At 32.3% G+C, this 17,978-nt stretch overlaps 1 protein-coding gene and 1 pseudogene across 1 annotated transcript; one reads left to right on the top strand and one right to left on the bottom strand.

Annotated features, from left to right (window-relative positions):
- Positions 1 to 6,659: 6,659 nt before the first annotated feature.
- On the bottom strand, positions 6,660 to 6,989 carry LOC148203640 (L-type lectin-domain containing receptor kinase S.4 pseudogene; annotated as a pseudogene).
- Positions 6,990 to 17,435: 10,446 nt separating this feature from the next.
- LOC124833547 (auxin-induced protein 6B-like) lies at positions 17,436 to 17,759 on the top strand. Its single transcript, XM_047308057.1, has one exon. It carries the CDS (start codon positions 17,436 to 17,438, stop codon positions 17,757 to 17,759), a length of 324 nt encoding a protein of 107 aa, XP_047164013.1.
- Positions 17,760 to 17,978: the final 219 nt, after the last annotated feature.

A 17,978-nucleotide genomic window follows, 5' to 3' on the forward strand; every position in this document is an offset into this window, starting at 1 on the left:
GTCCACAAAACCCAAGGAATGCTCTCCGAGAACCCTTGGTTCTAAACCGAGCAGTGAGGAGCGTTCTCCCTAAACTCTCACTCTCATCCACAAAACCCAGGGAACGTTCTCCAAAAACCCCTAGTCCTAAGCCCAGCGGTGAGGAACGTTCTTCGTGAACTCTCACTCTCGTCCACAAAACCTAGGGAACGCTCTCCGAGAACCCCTGGTCCTAAACCGAGCAATGAGTGAACTTTCACTCTCATCTGCAAAACCCAAGGAACGCTCTCTGAGAACTCCTTGTCCAAACCTAGGTGATAAAAGTTCTCAGTGAACTCTCGTTCTCCTCTAAGAAACCTAAGGATCATTTTCAATGAATTCCTAGTCTAAAACCAATCGGTGAGGAACCTTCTTAGTGATTGTGCCTATTAATGTTATTACGGCCACCTTCTTATCTATTTTACAGTTCATAAGACAATAAAGCACCTATAGCCCACCAGAGACACCTCTTAATATAGATGTCTCATTTTGGGCTTCAAACATCCAATCAAATAACAAGTGATTTCGCTTGATTGGTCGTCCGACTTTATAGTGCCTCTGCTCAACATGGTAAAAAATTCTAAAAAGAACTCCCACTAGTCACCACTCGGCCTAAAATACGCCGTTCGGACCAGAGAAGAGCAATGACTTAAAGCACATTGAAAATAAGCTCCCCAATACAACGAGAACGACCTCTCTCAAGCTCATATAAGTCCTTATAGTTAACCTTGGCTAAAGTCGAACGATTGACTCAAATTTGGGGGCATATGTATGGTATATAGTATAGACTGAACGATTAACACTCAGGACCATTCGGTCCATCCGCTACATCAACAATGTTGGGCCATAATTGGGCCAGCGTTTAAGTTATTATTGGGCCAATAGTCTAATAGACGATAAAATAATCAAATATATCTGATTATAGATATTGATAAGTTGTTTATGAGTAACTAATTAACCGAATCTAAAGGTAAGTTTGCTTTTATGTTATTGGATCTGTGCTAGTTTAAGATCCATAAGATGACTTATAAATATAAGGTCAATGTCAAAAGCCAGGTACGTTCGACTAGATCCAAAATATTCAATTGTGATAAACAATTCACTAAACCACGCCTAACTTGAACGTCAGAATACCTTTTGCAGGTATCTCACCTCTAGGTCAAGAATGAAAGTGTTCGGAGTAGGCGACTCAAACATTGAAAAATAGGTAGATTACGTCAGAAAGATACATCTATCAACCTTACACATACCCATACAGAAACATCATGTAAGTTGAAAATATTTTTCACACATCAAATAAATTTAACATAATTAGCATAAAAAGTTTATTTACTTTTAAAATTTGAAATTAAAATGTATTAAAGTTTTATATAAAAAGAAGTTTAGAATCAAAATATATCAAAATTTCATATCCAACTTTACATATTTAATTTTGAATTTAATTCAACTTATAATAAAATTTACAATGTATATATAATATGTAGACTTGAAATACGTTTTATGTCATTTTAAATAATAACCTTTAATCTATTTTAATTTTATAAAACTAGTTTATAAAATGATATTTATAATTATTTATATACTGCATATTTTTTTATTTATTTAATGATGGTGAAATCTAGAAATTGAAAGTTGAGAGCGCAGTGTCAGGTCATGCATGTGGGTTTTATGAGGAATGGGATGCACAACTAGACAGGACAAACGTAGGAAGAAGCAAGGTGACGCAGGTATCCAACCTCAGACTCACTTTCCTTTTGTCAGAAGCCACAACACATAAAGCTTAAAGGCTAGGTGTGTGTGATTAGGACCTACCCATTTCCAGTTATTCCACCATTTAGGTTTAGGAGGATGTGCTTGCTGACTTTGATAAGGTTGCGTTTGCATAATGATATAAATGTTCCAACTTCACAAATTTTTAGAACCTAATTACAATAATAAAACTGACTTCATTTTTCTAATTATGTTATAATAAAAATTTCACATTATTAATGATCAATTTTCCGAATATAAAATATGTGTAAACATTATTTATAAATTAATTTTGTAAAATTAAGTTAAATTTAAAATTTATTATCTCTTTATGTGTGAAGTATCTTTATGTGTGAAGTATGATAAAAGTTTTATATCAATCATAATAAAATTAATTTAAAATATATATTTTGAATGTAAATCTTATTTTATAAATTAATTTTGTAAAATTAAGTTAAAATTAAATTTTAATTTTTAATACATTATATTATATTTAAATTTTTTGTTAAAAATTTTATATTGATTAATAATAAAGTTAATTTAAAATATATATATATATATATATATAAATTCTACTTTATTGTAAAATTAAGTTAAAATTAAAATTCAATCTTTAATATATATATATATATATATATATATATATATATATATATATATATATATATATATATATATATATATATATATTAATATACGCAATCCTTCCATCTTGAATCAACACTTTATGAGAGTCAAGAAAATAGATATATAAAGTCGTGAGGGTATACGTCCTCTCAATCTCCAGCCAATAAAACAAAGCTCGATGATAGGACTAATAAAATTGTAAGGATAGAATAAATTAAATAAGCTTTTTAAGAAACTTACAAAGATGGTAAAGGAGATGTTTTTTAAAAACATTTACAAAAAGCACAAAAAATATCCTATAATTGATACTTTTCAATGGGATTTTTTTTTTCTTTAAAATAAAATTATGACAAATTCATCAACTTGAGAAGTAGAAAACATCTCAAATGTGTTGACGATGGTAATCGTTATCTTAATTCTTATTTCACCAATTATATTATTAACTTTCACTCTATATTTATTTCTTTTATCTATATACATTTATTATAATGTAAAAAAAGGAAGAAAATTTCATAACTATTTTATCAAAACAAAGCAAATTATTAATTTCTTTAACTTCTCCAAAAGAATTTTAAACCCGCATAAAAGTAATTTAAAGAGTAACTAACTCAACATTGCTTTCGTATATTTTACTTTTAAGGGTCAGTTAAGGTATTTTCAGTTATATAAAAAAGATAATAGTTTTTCTTAATTTTAATAAAAATTTTCTATTTTTCTTTATTCATTTTTATATCATTATATATAAAGCAATTAATTAATGGTGGGTTCACTCTACTTTATCCACTTCTCTAGGGAAAATTAGTTAATTAGTTGACAATCACACTCTTAACTTTTGTAATTTTGATTCGTTAATTATTTGTAGTTTTACATATTCAACTTTCAAAAGATTCAGCAACGCATTAAGGAAGAACATTTTGCATGAAGGGTCGAAATCCCAGCTTTAGATAATGCCACCACAAGAAGAAAAGCTTAATTAATCTAAATGTTGGTAGGTTTGACTAGAAGATCCAAATAAATTGATCACATTAAAGATTGAGATTGATCAGTCTCATTTAAAGATTGAGATAAATTAGTTTTGACCGAAAATTGAGATAAGTAAATTTGGCCCAAAAACAAGACAGGTCGATCCGAATATAATATTAAAATTGGTAGTCTATGTTGAAGATCAAATAATTGGTCGGTTCATACAAAGGTCAAGATAAGTCAACTTAAACAAAATGTTAAGACAGACGAATATGGACTGAAAGTGCAATAATATATTTTAAAAAGTAATATTTTTTTCATGTTTAATAAAAAAACCATGGATTTATTCTAGCCCACAAGAGTTTTGTTAACATTTTGGTCTTATAAATTTTTTCAATAGGAAGTATTTTGGTTTAATGAGATTTTTAAATACAATCCACGTGGGTTAAAGTAAGTCTTGTGAATTCAGTCAAATTGAAATGTCTATTATTGATGTTCTTGTGGTGTTTATTTGAAAAATATCCGTAAAATGTTGAGAAATGAATTTTAAGTCTAATTCAATTCTACAAAATCGATTTGTAAAATGATATTTGTACTCACTTATATATTATGAACTCGCTTATTTTTAGTCGGTATAAAACCATACTTATTACATTGAATATATATATATATATATATATATATATATATATATATATATATTTCAATTATAGTTTAGACATTAATAAATAATTCAATAGTTATTTGGATGACAGAATATATCTAATAATATTATGTTATATTATTTATAGTTGATGCGAGATATATAATGTAAAACTATGAGAATAATATGAATATTGTTTTAGAAGAGTAAGATTCTTGAAATTTTTTTAATATGATAATGTTGAAGTGCGCAAAGATATTGTGGTGAGGGAAAGATGAAAGAAAGTATGAAACGGCAAAAATGGCAGAAAGCATATCTTGAGGACGTCCACCTTCATTGCACACCAACAACTTCATGTCCTCGAAAATGACTCGTATCACATTACTTTTATTTCTCCAATATATTCCACCAAATCAAACATGATTGGAATTCTCGAACATCCTTACACTATATACCTACTTTTCAACCAAACTCTTCTGTTATATATGTTTTCACCAATAATTTATCAATCTTCCTTCTTATTATATTCTATTATACTACTACATATTGTGCTCTTGAAATCCTAACACAAATTCTATAAAACTTATTAATATACGTTTTAAAGTAAAGTATTAGTATGTATATGCTCTATTATATCAAAAGTTGTTTATTAAGCAATAAAAGTATTGTTAATGCATAATTTTTTTGTGATAGATGTTTTTTTTTAAAATAATAGAACTTATTTAAAATATGTTAAGTCGAATTTTAAGACCTAAACTTGTAAAATTTAACTTAAAAAGCGGGGGTTGCTTGGATTTCAATTTTCATCTTTGAATTTGTAGTACGCATGCATGTAAAAGTAAGAACCAAAACGTGCAATTTGTACTTCCCATTGTTTCAACACTTTTATTTTTCCTTTTCTACCTTCTTCGTACATAAACATTCTTTTATTTGTCATGTACAAACTCAACTAGTATAAAAAAATACTATCAATAATTTTTTATTGTCTAGTGTGTGTGTATATATATATATATATATATATATATATATATATATATATATATATATATATATATATATATATATATATATATATAATAGTTTTTTGTTTTTTGTTTTCATTTTTATTTGTTTTTTTATGGTGTGTTCGCTTGCGCTGATTTCCTGTAGACGAGAATTAGCGATGATAGATTTGCGTGAGAAACGTTGTTCGCTTGGTGTGATTTGTGAAGAATGAAAAGGAGGTAAAAGCAGGGATTTGCGAGGATTGTACTATTTTTAGCATCTCGCAATTTTGCAAAGATTTGCGATGATTTATACCGAAAAGTCCTATATGCCCTGTGCTATTTCTTTAATTCCACGGTCATTTAAAGGCATGCATAATATAAAAAAACGTTGAAACATGTTCGATTCTGCACCCGGTGAAGACGAAGACAGGGTTGTTTGGACGTCAATGAAGAAGGCGATTGATGATGAGGAGGCAAGCAGATGAAGAAGATGAAAGCTTGAAGCAGAAGAGATGTTGATGTATTCGGTTCCATTGTAAAGCGTATTCGGTTCCAGCCTTAGGAAGGATTTGCGAAGGAGGTGTATTCGGTTACATGCTTCACGTAACCGAATCCATATAGCTATCAGCCTCGGGTCTGCGTGCTTCGTATCCGGTTCTATGGATGGCACCTTTGTGCTCCAGTTCCAGTAACCGGTTCCCCATAGTTGAAATACTAGCTCCGTCGCCAAAACTGGGTTAGCAGAACCGTGTTTCTGGCCGTCCATGGGGTGATGCAGTTATGATGTTCGTGGCGTCGCTGTCAAACGTGTTCATCCGCCATGGAAGCAACGGTGGCTTGGGGTTGAGGAGAAGGCCGCAGAGGATGAATGTGTGTTGTTACAACCACCATTGGACACAAACATCTTGCAGGTGGAGAAAAGGACGACGGAGAGTAGGGAGATGTGTGGCATGGAGAAGAAGATGAAGGTTTCTGCGAAAATCTTCTTCCAAGAACAACATCCTGATATTCGGTTCCCATGAAGAAGAAGCTTGGTATTCGGTTCCAAAGTATTTGATTGCGTGCGTGGTTGGGGTGGCTTCCAGCGTGATGGTTTCAAGGATATGAGATATATGAGAATTGAAGAATGTGTGGTTTTGGAAGAAGGAGAGCACAAAATCAGGCTTTTGGGGTTTCGAAAAATGAAGATTGCAGGAAGCTTTGAGAGCGGTTTCTTGGGAGAAGGCACAGTTGTTGACGAGGTATGAGACCACGAAAGAGGATGAGTTGGAGGTGGAGGTGGCCCTACAGAATTGGAAACGAGGGTTTTGATTTGTTAGTGGCCTTATTTGGATTGTGGTTAATAGATTACTCTATTTTGATAACCGTGAAAAAAAATGTTTTTGGTTGCTATATTTTACCAATTGTTTATCTATTTTTTTTAGCCAAATGATGCAAACATGTTGGGTGGTATTAATATATTGTTTTAGGCCTTCATCTGTTTGATTGGTTAATTACATGGCCCGATAAAGCATGCATCTAATGAAAACTACGGTTATTTTTTTATTCTGATTTGAAAAACTCTTATTTCTGATCCCTTATTGTTGTGTTATTAAGAATTAGAAACAAAAATTGGGCGCACAATGAAATCTACTCTTTAATTCAGTTGACAGATGAGAGTATTCTGATTTCCTTTACACCTCCCTCTCCAAATACCTCACCACCTGCCTCATGCTGGGCCTCTTCTCTGGTGCCTCCGCGGAACAGTACAACCCCACTTTAATCACTACCAAAACTTCCACCTCATCAAACGCCCCACCCAACCTGGGGTCCACCACCGCCAGCGGCGCCCCCATGCGCCACCGCTCCCAGACCCAGTCCACCAGCACCAGCTCCTCCGGCAATGCCTTCACCTCAATGGGCCTCCTCCTGCACACCACCTCCAACAACACTCTGAAAGCGTAAACATCAGAACTGGTGGTGGGTTTCCCCGTTCGTGTGAGTTCAGGTGCAAGGTACCCCATCGTTCTCATATGAGTTCAGCTGCCAATTTATCCCCAATTAAAATAAACTCAATTTCTAATAAAACCTAAACTTCTCTAATTCAACACCACGTAAGCACGTACACTATCGCGTTTTGACACCTAACCACTAACTATTGCCACATCATCATCCCATTAACGCCGTTTGCTTATATTTAACGGAAAGGACTAACTTGACTCACAAATGTACAAGTAAGGATCCATTACAATTACTTTTCTAACGAGGGACTAAATTGAGATTTCCGAACCAAACTGGGGACAAAACTGGGTATTAAACCAAACATAGTAAACATCAATATGCAGTATTCAGAAATAAAAATAGTAATAATTATAGGAATAGGTTTGAAATATAACATTTTCATATAAGAAGATTTCTTCCCTCCAAATTATCGAGGATTAATATGAAAAATTAAAACATTTTTATGAAAAATCTCTAAATTATAAATTTTTTATATTTTAAAAATTAATTTTAATAATTATTTTTAATTTTTTACTCTTTATAAACATTTTTACAAATAAATATAACATTAACAATAATCATTTTATATTACTTTAATAACTAAGGGCATTTTGGTAATTTTTAATTTTTACCAATTAAACAAAATTTTTAAATTTGTCACATCAATCAAATCCTACACTAATTCTCGCAAACTTTACTTTCAAATCCACTCTCAATTACCTCCAAATCTACTCAAAAAAACAACAAAAATATTACTCTCAAATCTCCATAAATCCATTCAATTACTCTCACCCAAATCATCTCTCACAAATCACCTGAACACACCCTTAACACAACCTTAATGATTGTCTTCATCGGGTTTTGTGTATTCAACAAATAATAAATAAGTAGTGTATCTTGTGAATATATTGGAGTGGATATCTACTTATATTTTTTTAATGAATATTTGCTTGCATAAATAATAAGAATTACTCAAATTGTCATTAATTATAAATTAGTTGTTGTTTAAATATGATAATTAATTTTAAATATTTATTATTATTTGATTAATTACATAAATATCATGTACAAGAGTATACTTTGAAAATTTTATTTTTTTCTAATAGTTGTCGACTTTATCAAATATTTCTCCACTAAGTTAATTGATAGCTTTGAGATCTTACATAGTCTTAATTTTCTAGATTGTACTTTTTATCCTAAACATTCTCAATTTACTCGAAAATTAAATAACTATAAACATGGACAGTAAAGAAAGAACAATTTACATTTACATTTGATTAGCTCGAGGTTAAAGCACACAAAACTCTAAATTTATTTAAATATTTTTTCATACCATTTGTAATTTTTAGTAAATACTATAACGTGTTAGCCATTATCAAATTCTTGAATCTCATCACATTTATTTAATTTAATTTTTGGTTACCATCATAATTAACATTTTTATTTACTTGAGGAAACCTTTTTCTCAATTTTGGACACACTCAGCTTTTTACTTCCTTCATTTATTATGTTTGTGTGAATAACTGAATATAAAATTGTAATAATTAATTGGGCTGATATTAAATAACAGTTATTTTAGCTATTCCTCATTAATGAACTGTACTTTGTAGTATTTCAAATCAATTTTGATGCACACAAATATTATGCTTGTTTATTAAGGAAGTGGTTTAAATTAGGAGAAAGGTACTTATCACAAATAAGGCTTACAGCTCTCTCTAAGTTTTAATATTGATATAAATATTTTTTTTATATCTGTAATAAAATAGCATTGATATATATATATTTTTTAATTTTAGACAAATATTTACTCACCTCATCATACATTTTAATTTTATATTTTCATAAAGTGAAATCCACTTTTATTGTTTTATTAAAATAAAATTTTAATACAAAATATGAATAATCCATATAAAATATGAAGAATCCTTTCATAACCTATCAAAACATTTATTATATAAGTAATTTTTTGGAGAAACATCCACAAGATAAAGAATTGGACAACACAGTAACCACATTCACCTCAAAATAAGAATCAATATTTTTATTTTTCCATTTGAATTAGATATTGCTCTGATGGTTACAAATTATGTAACAGTTGAAGAGTTTAGCTATATTTCATAAACTAAACTATGACTAAAGGTTGTTGCTTGTGATAGCGTGTTGTAGCATTAGCCAAACAAGAAATATTAATTTGGTGCTAACTCTCTCCAACACAATAAACTCAATCAGTACCAAACAAAAGGAAATAATAAAAAAAATGTGTGTATATATGCAACATAACCTAGGAATAAATTATTTAATGTAGTCATTATTTTAGTAAAATAAACTACACCAAGAAAATAAAAAAATAATAAAAAATTGTTGATGATTAAATATGAAAGAGAAATTGCCGGACATCCGTACTGTACAGATAATGGTGAAGAGGACAATGTTTGACTTATGACCTTAACTGTGGAGTGTTGTGCAATGGTGGTAGTTAGTGCTACAACTTTTTATCATGTGCCAAACCTTCTTTATCCAAATCATACAATTTTTAAAACTTGGTATTGGGTATTGACGTGCTTTTTCAAGTTACAAGAAAACACAACTCAAAATGATATTCAAAATCACCTTGTAATTATAATAATTATGTGCTCTGTGACAATTAACCTCTTGTCTTCTTACTCCTAATCTTTGTCTTAATCTCATTTAACACGTCAGAGTAGCATAAGTGGAACTTTTAAAACCTATAAAAAAGAAGGAAGAGGAAAAAAGATAATGTTGGCATGGTGGTCTGTTTGAAAAGAGAAAGTGAAAGTTAAGGTAAGAGACAAAGAGCATAAGCAATAACCACGACCAAATCACCATAGGCTGTGATGAAATTAATAAGGTGATCACAATAATTAAAAAGTGCAAAAGATGAAAAGTTATGATAGTATGATATGATATGATATGATACGATGGTATTTACGTAGGGTCCTCACTCTGTCAGCATGACCACGGTCACTTGGTTTTTGGATCATTTTTTAGTAATCATTATATAATCAATTATTTTTTTAAGAGAATTATATTCAATTTTCAAAAATAAAAAGTTTGAGTTTTATACCAATTATTTCTTATATGTAAACTAGTTCATGTAACTTGTATTAATCAAATTTTCATAAATTACTATGTAATGAAATATTTGTTACTTCAATTTATATTGTTAAATATTTTTTTAATTTGAACAATGTAAAAAAAAAGTGAAAGCTAACTTTTTAATTTGAACAATGTAAAAAAAAAAAGTGAAAGTTAAATCAACAAGTATTAAAATTGATATAGTAATTAAGTGTATCCATAAAAAAATAATAATAGAAGAAAATAAATAAATATAAATATAATAATAAAATTATTAAATAATATACATTGCCGACCTAAAAAAATATGTTAAATGATGCGATTCAAAGAGATCCATTAAGCTTTACTGATGTAAAATGGTTAAAAGATATTCTAAGACATATTTGTTGGTAGTTTGATTATGATATTCCTTAATATCATAAATGTACATAATATATGGTATATCGGGTAAAATATCACATTATTATTATTAATCTTCTAATTATCATGTATGTGGTAAGTTGTTATTTTATTCATATTGTTTAATATCAACATAATATTATCTGTTTTTTTATCACATGAGTCATAGGGCCAAGAAATCATATAATACATATGGTATTTCACTAGGAAATACACACTCTCTCATACCTACTCTCTTTTACTCAAAAAGATCAAAACTCTCTTATTAACTTGAGCATCAAAGAGTTTTTTGTAAGTGAATTTTCCCTTATGTCCCAGCCCTCAAGAGACAACATAAGGATTACTTAATCCATTTAGATCTTGTCACCTATTTGAAGGTCCATGTTTCGGATTTTGGTAAGAACATTTGGCACCTAACATGGGTCCCAAATAAACTTTGCCCTCACCTCACTATTTCATAGTTACCATTCGGTGCCAAGCCTAATTGTCACATGATAGAGTCTAATCCAATGAAAACCTTCAGAATTACATATAGACACCAATATAACATATTGAGAACTTGTGCAACCTCTACGAATAATAGCTTGAATCCTTGAACACCCAACATTGAGCGAACCTCCATTCATTGAACCAAAACATGACTAGCCTAGAGAAGAGCAGCTCCCTCCACATCCCCATCCTCAGAGGAAATCTACTAAATCGGTAGTCTAGACGTGACACTCATTTGCAAGTGAGGGGTCATCCTAGCAAAAGTATCATGACAAAAGCCATACCCTCATGTGCTAGGAAAGTCGTCAAGAGGAGGATCAAAACTCCCAGGTACATCGCAGTCTGTCACCTCGGTGAGACTCTCGCAAGACTCATAATCGATCTATTCGACACATATTCCGAAGAGTTTGAAGTAAATCAACCTAGGACAAGACTAAGGAGACTCGTGTTCGATCTCGCCAATCAAGACAAGACCGTGATGCACAAAGGCACCACAATCCTTGACAAGATGGAAAGTTAGCAAAGTCTCAAAACTCTACTAGACATCCCGGTAGACGGGGTAAACCGGGATGGACGTTAGACTTCCCAGGCACACCCCCATCACTTGAATTTCCAACTTAGGGTCGGCTACCCGTGCCCGCCTAATATTGAAAACTTTCATTCCTTCATACTAGAGATAGCCTAAATTAGCATCCCAAAGGGGATTCTCATCAACATCCGCAAGTATCACGAAACAATTGACCCGACCTTTCATCTAAAGGCCTATCTAAAACAAGTAAGTATTTTTACCCAGGATAAAAGGGTGTTCTATAGATTGTTTCCTACCACTGTTGATGGATCGACCTTGGATTGATACTACATGATACCCTTGTACTCAATGAACTCTTTTGACGCTTTAAGTACCATGTTCAAAGCCAGGTGAATTGATCACAAGACGGTACCCACCACATCAGCCGCCTTAAAGTACATTGAGCAGGGAGAGAACGAGACCCTCAGACACTTCATGGAAAAGTTCACCACCACAATGGCCATGATCCTAGACCTTACCTCGTCCATGATCATGCATTCTTTAATATGTGGTCCTCAACCCAAATCTTTCTCCAACTCCCTTTTCATATAAAGGTTGGAAAAACTAGATGACTTGAGGCAGTGAGCAACCAAATACATGGCTATTAAAGAAAATAGGCTAAAGATAGCAAAAAAGCCCAACGTCCTAGAAACAGGAGAAAACAAAAAGGCTAACACCAATGATTGAGCCACGTCTTGGTACCACCAATACACCTTATGGAATGTCAATAATGATACCATACTCAAATAAACATGCAACTTGAAGCTAATCCAGGTCTTGGAACCTCGACTGCCTCCCCCCAATATCGACCCGGTAAGGAAGTTTTCCTACCATCAGAGCATAACACACACAACAAAAGAATGTTGATATTTAAAGGATCTCATTAGAGAATTTATCTGCTCTAGTGCCTTAGCTCGATTCATTCAAAGAGACAATGATGGTCGAGGTAAGGGCGAGGAGGACAAGACTGAGGTACAGAATAGTTGGATTAGCCCAACATAGTGCTCTAGATCTCTAGACTTTACTCTAAACAGCCTGTCCAGGTTCAGCAATTCACTCCACCTCCTACACAACCTAAAATCCAAATAAAAAACGTTTAGGTGTAGTCTAACCTCGCTTAGGTGAAGGGAAACGTTCATACCATCACAAGAGGTTTCACCGTAACAGGAAGCTCCCAAACAATGCAAACAATATACCAAAGGAGTATAAACTTAGTGAGTCCGTTTCCATTACAATGATTACCCCCTATAACTTTTGTAACATCCTATTTCTAATAGTGTTGAACTACTATAAAAATAATCACACATTCAATATCGAAGATAGTTAACTAAAAAAATCATATAAAATGTTATTACCAATATCCTTAAGTATAACTATAACACCAAAATATATATACAATGATCCTATGCTACTAAGCATAATAAATTCTTTCAAAATAGATAAAGACAAAGGAACAAACATCATAATTTATACTTAAGCACAATCACCATCCTATACCTAATCAAGAGAGACATCCATATATGCTCACACCATTAAGATGAAAATTGTAAACAAGAAAACAAACACACAAACAAACAAAGATAGAAAGGTAAGATAATTTACAAAAATAACATTCATACAACAAAATATAGATGTTCACACATATATAAAGTTATATCAACCAATCCTAAGGCATACAATCATTCATTTTTGACTTGACCATCCGAATACATGTATTGATGTCGGACTCTAGTTGGTTATGCAGTTGTGGTGGCCTTTATTACTCTACAGAGCCATTGCCAATGATTTTCACCCAACACACAAGGTTAGTTTATTAATGTCTTAGGTTAAAGTAAAGCCCTTAGACTAGGACCTTTTGCTCCTCTCACCACATACCCGACCTTTCTCTACTTCAAATTATTTGTTATTATAGCGTCAAGATAACCCCTAATGCAGAATCTATACATCAATGCATACATTGTTGATATCATTATAAGAAATTTCTCCTTGAAATTCTTTTCATAACATACACCATTCATACTCGTAACCATGTTATAATCCACGAAGCATCATAAATCCACCATAAACATTCATAAAATCTAAAATAAACCACTTCAAATTATCAAAGGATAAAACAAATCACAGAAAACCACTTTAATGCTCAAAGTGATGCTTAGTGCAAAACCCCTTGCAAGATGGAGCATTAAATGCTAGTTCTGGCGCTCAGTGCCACAACTCTCGCAAAATGTCTCGCTTAGCAAGACCAACTTGTCGCTCAGCAAATCATGATGAAAAATGTTCCAGACTTGTAGTGGAAAGTGGCACTCAACGATATTCTTTCACCGCTAACACGAGACCATTCATAAAATTGGCCGTTCAACGATAAGAGTGAGCGCTTAACAGTCTGGACCAAAATTGCTTCTAGACTTGCACAGCCAAGCTGCGCTTAGTGCCACACCAGCTATGCTCAACGCCATATAAAAAATTTGCACATTCAAAACTATGATTTGGGGAACCAAGGACCTATTCAAATGATCAAATTGATATTCTTGACTCAGTGATTGGTTTAAAAACAAGTTTCAGTGTCAAAATGCATACCAATTTGCTTAAATGGCCAAATCCTTTGTCTTTCAACTCAACACCAATTCAAACAAAAACAAGCATCACAACCATACTACACAAATAGATTTCTCAACAATTCAACCAACAATTTTAGCAGTTCCTTCAATCTCAAACCAACTAAACATGCAGGAACAAATTCTCATGGCATCAAAACTTAAAACAAGGTATTTAACTTTCCTTACCTGTTAGATGCCCAAACAACTCTAAGGATTCTAGAACAACTTCCCTTCCTCTTTTGTAGAATCTGATCGAATGAAGTAGAAGATCTCGCCTTAAGGATCCCTTAGGCGATATCTGATCTTAAGACAAATGAACAAGAAATTATAAAGCTTATGAGATGGTAGAGAGTTCTTAAAGAAATATTTTTGGAGAGATGGTGCAATTTAAGATTATGAAACTTGTTAATAGAAATTCTATTTATACGTTCAACTTTTAATATTAGAAGCTTTGCACACCCAACATTGAGCCCTACCACACACAAGGTTAGTCTGTTAATGTCTTAGGCCAAGGTAAAGCCTCTAGACTAGGACCTTATGATCCTTTCACCATATATCTCACCATTTTCTACTATAGATTGAATAATTGTTAGAGTATCAAGATAACCCCTAATACAAAATTCATACATCAATACATACACTATTGATACCATTATATAAGAAGCTTTTCCTTGAAATTCCTTTCACAACATACGTCATTCATATTCACAACCATGTTATAATTCATGAAGCATCACAAATCTACCATAAACACACATAAAATCTATAGTAAACCACTTCAAACAAACAAAGGATCAGAAAATTATAGATTATATAAAAGGAAAATGTATTATTATAATTTATAAAATACTTTTTGGAAATTGACGAATTTTGTGTTTTTTTAACCTAGTCATGGTTTTGACATTTGTTAAATATGTAAATTATATAAATGTTGGTTTGGTTTAGTAATTGACTATTGTTGTTTTAAATTTGGTATGATGTTGTTGTTTTAAATTTGGTATGTAGTTGTGGTTGCCATTTGAAATTCAATTTGTTGTTTTTGTTGGAAATTCACTTTGTTGTTTCTGTTTGAAAAATTCAATTTGTTTTAGTTTGAAATTTAGTTTATTGTTTCTGTTTGAAATTCAGGTTGTTATTTCTATTTTAAAATTCATATTGTTGTTTCTGTTTTAAGTTTAGTTTGTTGTTGCAGGCTTTAAATTAACTTGCCTTGCTATTGGGTGTGTTTTCAGACTGTTGCTATGTTGTTGGGCGTGTTGTCATGACTATTTTTTATTATGGCCATGTTGTTGTATGAAGTTGTCAAGATATGCTTTACATGTGTCGAGATATTGAATGTGATTGATAGGTTGTTTTGAATGAGTGTCAAGTTGTTTTGAGTGATTGTCGAGTTATTTGATGTGTTTTTCTGTGATGTGTTGTGGTGTTTCTCAAACATGTAGTTTGATGTATGAGGTGTTGTGGTCGTTTTTCCATGATGTTTGTGTAATAAGCCATTTTGTTGTGTTTATTGTGTTGCGACAATGGATCATACGTCGTCTTACGTACTCACCAGCTGTGATGCGAGGAAGTCCTACTTTGGTGAGCGAGCCCTGTTTTGGTGATCAGGAAAGTCCTATTTGGTGAGTAGGCCTTGATTTAGTGAGTGAACAAGCAAGACTTGCTTTGGTGAGCAGGCCCTATTTTGGTGAATTTGAAGTCCTACTTTGGTGACTAGACCTTGTTTTACTGAACAAATCGTGTGTACTGGAGTTTGGAAGATGACATATGGCAATAATGATTGGTGGTGGTGGCATGGTTTGTCTGGATTGAAGTTTTGATTAACAATGTGTTATTGTATAGTGAATTTGATTTAAGTATAGGAGTGTTATGAGCTTATACTTTAATTCATAATATTGTGTTATTATAATTGTATTAGTATATGCAATTATGATATTAATTTTGTTAGCTAATTGTCCTCATCTCTTGTAGTAATTGTTCTTTTTAACAAGATGTAGTTCCACCAAGTGCGCTCTCTCTGCCAACACCATGTTTTGACATCCAATCCACTCCTCTCCCTTTCTAATTGCTCCTAAAGACCTCTACTCACACAAGAAATATTGGCACACAAAACACTCAAATCAACAAGTTTTAACATACCCTCAATGACACATGCAAGCTCAATAACTCTTACATGCATCTGATTTACTAAAAGAAACTCAGAAAAATAACGAAAGATGAGTTTAACAATTTAAGATTCTAGTTGATTAAAAATGTATATCTCTTTGTTGTAAATCCATTTATAGTCTTTAATTCATAGATAGATGAGAGTCAAACTTAAAAAGTTAGAGAGAAAACAAATAATATTTTAGAGAAAAAAGTTTTTAAAGAAATGATAGTTTTTTTCTAAAAATAAAACTCAATTAACATAAAATCTGTTTATAATTAAACTTTTGACCAATAAAATAATTGAGTGTCATTTTTTAAATAACTACTATTCTTAATTTTTTTTTCTAAGTTCTTCATGATTAACAGTTGTGTAGTAAGTTAAAATTTCTTAATGTTTTTCATGTTGTTTATGAATTTTAAAGGAGCAAACTATAGTTAAAAAAGATGAACTGAATTTTTAAGTATAATTTCTATGGATTATGAAAGTATAAGTTGAATGATGGGGATGTAATGAATTATTATGATAGCATTAAGCTATTGACAGTATAACAACAAAGGTGTATATAGATTTGGTGTTACTCTACTAGTATTTTCTTAATATACAAGTCTTTGAATATGATAAAGAATAAATATATGTTAATGTTATTAGTCATATCTTTACAATAAAACATATAATTTCAGAAGAAGATAAAATAGGGAATTGAATAGAGAAATGACAAGATGATTATAGAGGAAAGAATAGATTATCACAAGGTAACATAAGTATTTTATTGTATGTTATCTTGTTAAATTTTAACCACAAACAACATAAACCAATGAAAGGAAAAGCAAGAAAAGTGTCATTGAGAAAGCCCACTTCCCCATTCATGATTAATTGAAGTGAAGTGTGTCCCATTCTCACCCCAAGAGCTGTTTATTTATTCCCTCACTTTTCTTATCATTGACCTCTCTACCCACTCTCTCCAAACCCCATCACACGTAATTCTCCACTCCCCACTGCCCCACCCACCACCACCCTCTTTCCGTATATCGTACATTCTTCATAATACCATTTCTTCATACCCAAAGTAAAAATCACTCCTTTCCATGCCTATATATCATCCCTTCCTCCTATGCTTTTACCACTTCGACTAACTCAATCTCTCTCTCTCACACACATAAACACAAACACCATGCAGGAAGACAAGAAGATGAAGGTGAAGAAAGGGTTCTTGGCCGTTCAAGTGGGGTTAGAAGACGAGGACCAAGGTGGTTCCTCTTCTCAGAGATTTGTCATTCCCATCTCATACCTTTACCACCCTCTCTTCAAGCGTCTTCTCGACAAAGCTCACGAGGTCTACGGCTACCACACCGATGGCCCCCTCAAGCTGCCCTGCTCCGTCGACGATTTTCTCCATCTCCGTTGGCGTATCGAAAAGGAGTCAACTTCCGATCAACACCACCATAATCATACCAACCATCGCCTTCCACACGCTTTGCACTTTCACTCCTGTTGAGGCCTCTTTCTCTCCTGCTCTCTGTTTCTCTCTTCATACACATACAGTACTAGTGGTAGCTACTTAGTTAGGGAATTGACGCCACCGCTCTGTGTTTTATTGTTCAGAGGGAAAGTTAATTGAAACGATTTCGCTTCCGATCACTTCCGATTCTTTTCCTTTCATCCTTCAACTCTTACTTTTTACTCTCTTCATCGCGGAAAATTCTTTCTTTTTGCT

The sequence above is a fragment of the Vigna umbellata genome, chromosome 2 (genome assembly GCF_029865625.1).
Source record: "Vigna umbellata cultivar VRB3 chromosome 2, Vumbellata_1.0, whole genome shotgun sequence".
NCBI classification, from domain to species: domain Eukaryota; kingdom Viridiplantae; phylum Streptophyta; class Magnoliopsida; order Fabales; family Fabaceae; genus Vigna; species Vigna umbellata.